The 6,491-nt window shown below is 39.1% G+C and overlaps 1 protein-coding gene across 1 annotated transcript; it reads right to left on the bottom strand.

Annotated features, from left to right (window-relative positions):
- Positions 1-312: 312 nt before the first annotated feature.
- LOC103421518 (LRR receptor-like serine/threonine-protein kinase RPK2) lies at positions 313-4,370 on the bottom strand. The gene is given in 5 exon segments (XM_070817093.1): positions 313-2,097; positions 2,247-2,457; positions 2,633-2,743; positions 2,871-3,005; positions 4,114-4,370. Coding segments are annotated over 5 exon segments (1,848 nt in total). The 3' UTR covers positions 313-963.
- Between the last annotated feature and the right edge of the window lie 2,121 nt (positions 4,371-6,491).

Raw genomic sequence — 6,491 nt, 5'->3', positions numbered from 1 at the left:
TTTAACCGACACTCAAGAAATCATAATACAAGTAGAAAAATTATATATTTTTCCGTGTCTCATAATTTATTTTATGACACTTGAAGTACTCAGTTAAACACCGTACACTTAAAAAAATTTCTCCTCCAATAGAATGAGGTGATGGGAAAGCAAGGGATTTTGTGTATGCAGTAAAGAAAAGGTTTTTTTTTTTTTTAACAAACAATATTATCTATACTAAAACCGGAGCAGATTAAACATTACAATAGGCTAGCAATAATATGGTTTAAATTCGCATTTGGCTAGAACGAAACTTATGACCAAAGAAGAATATGTTGCCAATAGCTTCCTACCAACCAGGACCCTCCCATTTGTAAAAGTGACAAACATTACTCTTTTTACAATTCAAAGTGGAAGAATAATTCAGTAACACGCCTATAAACCAAGCAACAGAACATCAGCACAGAAATTACTATACTTTTATTACGTTCTTTTACTTTGACACGATATATATTACAGGACCACGGGTGCAGAAGCAAATACTCTTAACCTGAGGCCATACAGATTACTAATGTTAACCGATCCAACCCTTGTTGGTCAGCTAACAAGACAGAGGGCTGAAGTTGCTTACACCATGACTCAATTCGCCACTGTAAGCCTTGTCGAGAAAACTGCATCATGAGGACCTGCATACCATAACACAGCTATAATGAATTCCTTTACACGGCCATGTCGAAGAAGCATATAGCCCATGCTACAATGTCGAACCTCCTTTGGTCCCTCGGGCCTAAGTAGCAATGTTGAATCTCTTTTAATGCATCCATGGCGAACGAAGCTGCCTCTTGTCTGTCTGGCTGGAAACAAAGGCTGAAATGGTTGGATAAGAAATATCCAAAGCGCACCGAATGCGCAGACACATATGACAAATGGAGCTCCTCTTTCTACAGACTACTAATGTTAACCAGTACAAACCTTGTAATGCAGCTAGCAAGATGGAGGCTGAAGTTGCTTAAGCCGTCGTACAACTTGCCTCATTGTAGGCCTGGTTGAGAGAGAGTCAACCGTGCACACTACTGCCAAGTGAAGAACTTCTACTAAGTCATCATGGGGACCTGCATCCCATAACCCAGCGGTGAAGAATTCCTTTGCCCGGCCTTGCCGAAGAAGCATACATGACCACTGAACGATGTTGAATCCATTTCCATACGAAGAGAAGGAGGGATCCAGTGCCTTCTTGTCAGAGAGTAACTCCAGTAGCACAACGCCATAACTATATACATCAGCCTTATCTGAAACACGGCAAGTCATTGCATATTCTGGGGCAATATATCCAATAGTTCCAGCAACGCCGGTAGTAGCATGGGTCTCTGAAGTTCCCAGAAGTCTGGCCAAACCAAAGCCTGAGAGATACGCATTAAAATCATCATCCAACAAAATATTGCTCGGCTTGACATCCCGATGAAGGACACGTGGTACGCATTGATCATGTAGGTAGGCAAGTGCACGGGCTATGTCCAAAGCAATCTTGTGAAGTACCCTCCAATCCACATCCCTTGTAGACCTTTCCTGAATAAACTTTTCCAAATTACCACCCGCCAAATAGTTGTATATTAGAAACATCTCTGTATCACTGGCGTGATAACCAAGCAAAGTGACAAGATTTGGATGCCGAAGCCTTCCAAGGGTTTTAATTTCTGCGTGAAACTGTTGGACTCCTGGGAACCTTCCAACTGAAAGCCGTTTAATTGCCACCACGATTCCAGGTGATATCTCTGCCTTGTAGGTAGCTCCAAAACCTCCATTCCCGATGCAGTTGCTAGCAATGAAACTTCCTGTGCCTCACACAACATTCTCAAAGGTCAACGGAACCCCAATGTCTGTGAAAACTGTAACTTCCTTCCTGGTAGACCCTTGAGTTCCAGACTTTGGATTCCATTTCCGTGTATATAAGAACAGAACAACAAGAGCAAGCAGCACTGAAACTATGGCCACTGCAGAAGTAATGGATGCTATCTCAATTGGACTGAAACCGTTCCCACTCTCCTGAGTTGGACCTCCCATTGGTGAAGCAGCAAAAGGTTGTGAATCGCCAACTCTTCCTTGAAAATCAGAAGCTGCCTGTGACAGAGAAAACATGGCGCAAGAGTGTAGATACGGGTTTCCTATATCAGCATTGCATTTCATCAGGTTATTATTCGCAGGCAGTGAACCTGATATGTTATTGAAAGACACATTGAAAGATGACAGTGTGAGAGATGGAATCTGACCAGAAATATTATTCTTGTCGAGCAGAAGAACAGCAGATTCACAATATCTTTCGGTATCTCACCAGTGAGATAGTTTGAAGAAAGTTCAAGCACTTCTAAAGAGGCAAGCAGCCCCAAACTAGACGGAATGACACCAATAAGGAGATTGCCAGATAAGGATAGATACGTCAGATCACTTATTTGGCCGAGACTGGTTGGGATTTTTTTCACCCTGAAACATGTTCAGATCACAAAATCGTATATAATTTCAGCATAAAGCTTGATATTAAGGAAATGACTTAGCACTATAACGATTCGAAAGCATTGAAATTTAACTCACAATTCTTACAATTTCAGCTAGATTATGACTATAATTCGTCAGTAGCTCGAGCCCTTGTTGCTCTTACACGAATGCTTCTTTCGGAGGCCATGGCGGCTGCAACAAATTAACAGGGTAATTTTCATTTCCCGCTACCAACTTTATGGACACAAAGATAACTGCTTTAACTAATGCTCTACTGAAAAGTCAAAACCCCAAAAACTATCAACTAAATCCAAATCGAAAAATTGGATAAATTTAACATCACATTGTACGTACCTTGGCAGCAGTGGGAGTAAAATCCTTTGACTTCCCTTGAAATTTACTTTTTCTTGCCCTGGAATTCAATCGAATCAGCGGAAGCTACAGGCGCGGTGTCGCTACTCGGATTTTGCTCAGAGACTGCGGATTCCTCTTGAAAATTGGGGAATTCATATCGATCCTGCCGCTGAGAAAAGGGTCTTCGGAACCCAAGAGATCAAAACCCAAAAACCCCTTCCTTTCCTTGGACTTGCACAGAAAGAGTAAAAAGGGGTTTATGGAAATCCGAACCCTAATTTTGTTGATCCCTGTTGAGAGAGAGAGGTAGAGAGAGATAGAGGGAGGTTGAGAGAGGTTGAGAGAGAGAGAAGAACAAGCCATTCAGCTGTGTTTCTTTTGGGAAGAAACCGCCTTCTTCCTTTCCTCTGTTGTAAATATTGGATGTCCACTCAACAAAGGAATCAAGAATATGTCCTTCCACTAGGAGCTGCCGCTGCTTGCTTTCGGTGCTCCTGCTTTGCCTATAAAATAGAGGAGCTTATGGAAGGAAGACACGTACGGAATGAAGAGAAAAGAAAGGAAAAAAGAGAGAGAGAAGAAGAGAAAGAAAAGAGATACAGAATAAATTACTAGTGAGCTGAGTTAAAAAAGAAAAGAGAAAATAAGAGGAGTTATTTTGTACTTTTATTATTTCATGTAATGGATGAAAATACTATTGTTAGTCCGAGAACCTAAGCTCATTTGCCGAATTTCGTAAATATTGTCTCATTTACTTTATGTTTCATTACACATATACCGTTAGTTTTACAACATATTATAAGTACGAGAAATTCTTATATCAGTAAAAATCACACCCCACAAATCCGATGAAGCACTCCCTACCTCTCATCTCTCTGTTGTTGACTAAAATTTCACAGACAAGAAAATCTTCTCATTTTATTTTCATATCTCAATACGATTAATTTGACATATATCTTGTTATATGACTTCTATTATTTGCATAATAAAGGAGTACATACATGGTGCAAATTCAACTATGCACCTGGGAAAGATGATGGTGAAAATTCCAATAAGAAAAGAAAAAAAAAATATTTAAAAAAAAAGGAAAAAGGAGGGGAAGGCTCTGCTTGCAGGTTCCCACTTCCAAATCCCAACAAAGTCCCAAAGATTGTTGAACTTTTGGGCTTCACAACCCATCAGTGATTTTTAGAGCAGGAAATTAGTGGTGGTTATTTAAAGAAAGAAAAAGGTGAGAGATTGGAATCAATTCCACAGCCCAACGCCTGAAGCAATCTCGAACTTGTATACCTTCTTGTCGACATCCAGCGCCTGAGGCGCTTGGAATCACCATGGTTTCTGGTGACAAGATCGATGACGACCCAGGCTCGAATGAGATCGTAGAAGGTCGTATCGTCCTCGAAGGTTTCACGGACGATGGCCTTGAGCCTTGATTGAGCTCGGCCCTGGTACTCCATATGTCGGAGATGGCAGTTTGCCGGCGAAGCACAGAACACCCAGATAACTTGGGGTGCACCAAATGATGACCAAAGGATTAAAGTCCCCATTTACATTTCCAGAACCTGGACGAACAATCCAGTCCAAGAGAATAAAAATTATAAAAAGGGAAATGAGGCCAAAGCTTTTGGAATGGTGCATTATACCATGTGAGATGAATAAAAAAAATAAAAAAAAGATGGAGACTTAATTCTTCTGTTTTGGTATATTTATGCGAGTGGTGCTGGTTTAAAACTTCATCACAAGTTCTATTTATTTACGATGGGTGAAATTTTGCATTAAAGTTTTGATATTTATGCAAATCGAGCTGAATCAACGCTATTGTCACAAGTTTTATTTACTTAAAAGCAATTTATTTATCATAGCTGAAATTACAGTCTATTGCTTTAATTTATTTAGTGTATCACATTTTGTTATGATGAGTATTTAAAGGATCTGAAGTTCCTTAATCAAATCAGAACCTGAAGTTTCTTGATCCTCATCGTATAAAAAGATCGGATCCGAAGTTCCTTGATCAAAAATCAAAACCTGAAGTTTTGAATCAACTGAGAGAGCAGCAGTTCCTCAATTAAAATAAAGTGATGGCCATAAGCACCTTAGTCCACAAACTATTAAATGAGGGTCAGAAGTTCCTTGATTCATGTAAGATCATAAGTTTTTTAATCCATGTACAGATTAAGTATGAGTATGAATTCCAAAAATATGAACCTATAGGTTCTAATGATGTCGATTTTGAAAATAAATTTCGAGTACATATGAATAATATTTTGACCTGATGTTCAAAATATGAATAATGTGAAGAATTGAAGTTCTAACATTTTGTGTAGACATGTGTTATATGTGGTATGAGTTAATTATCGCAATTTCCATCATACCTGAATTTCTTCCTTTTGGGAATAAGAAAATGGTGAACTTAGCAAAACCTAACTTTGTGACCATCGACATCTTACACAAGAGATACTTTCATGAATTCATAATGCTCGAGAACTCATGTGGAAGCACATGATATTAGAAAATATTTATACTTAAAAGCTCATTGAATCATGTTGATGGAACCAAAAGTTTTCATGGGTTCCCAATTCCCATATATAACAAGCTAAAGTATAAGCTTTCAGACATGTATAAAATCAAATGGGAGATTTTTATTTTATTTTTTTATACATATATGTGAGTTACAACTACAAAAACAAAAAACAAAAAATTTGGGGGGTGGGGGCCTTCACAAAGGTTGCTCATGTGAAGCCTTATTAATTGGCAATACCCCAAAAGGAGGAGGCACTGAAGATTAATCATGTGACACCCTAGCCACGAATCTCTGGTGATCACTTTGAATCCGACTTTCGGATTCCAGTAGCTGGTCGAGCTTTCTTTTCATGCTCGTCGAGTAAATATTTGCAAGTTTGTGCAACTCTTTATTCTCGTGTTTGAGCCCTCTAATTTCTTGTCTAAGACTTGCGCCATTAATGTTTCGACTTGGCGAGTTCGAGCAAGTAGACGTTGGCTCATATTGGATACAGAACCTGCACATCGAACACTGAAAGCCAAAGAGTCTTAAACAGACAATTCATCAGACTTCTTTGAAAGAATTCTATTATCTTTGGGAGTGAGAATGTTTCTACCTACTATTGTAGCTGTTATATCATATCTCGTCATAAAGTCTCCAACTGTAAGAGGGTCATTAGAAGATAAAAAGGATAGGCGCCATATATTATCCTAACGCAGCTCATGTGCATCTCCCCCAAGACTCAAATCTAAACAAAGGTTGGATGAGCAAGCCATTTTCAGAAATGTTGAAAGAAAAGGGTTGGGTAGAGTGAAATCTCAGAAATACAACATAGACGATTTTTACAGGCGGGCAATATTATGAGAGGCAACACAACCACATGTTCAAAAATCGAAGAGATATCGCTTTCTGAATTTTAAAAACCGGATTTTCCTAAATAAAGTTCATCAACACTTCTCAGATGCAATCTCAGCTTTCAGGATATCAATGACAACTTTGTCAAAATATCTCTGGCAAAGTTAAAATGCATAAAGTTAATTATTCCAACTACACCACTGTTGCCAACAATCGTGGGTGACAAGGCCACATTCGCACCACTACCTGCAATTGGGAAATCCCTATATATGTCGACCTTCATCCTCCATGGCAAGGCACACCTCCAAAACGC

Source organism: Malus domestica, chromosome 17, assembly GCF_042453785.1.
Source record: "Malus domestica chromosome 17, GDT2T_hap1".
Classification (NCBI taxonomy): domain Eukaryota; kingdom Viridiplantae; phylum Streptophyta; class Magnoliopsida; order Rosales; family Rosaceae; genus Malus; species Malus domestica.
Note: the sequence above shows the minus strand (reverse complement) of the source record. Positions and strands in the feature narration are given on the sequence as shown.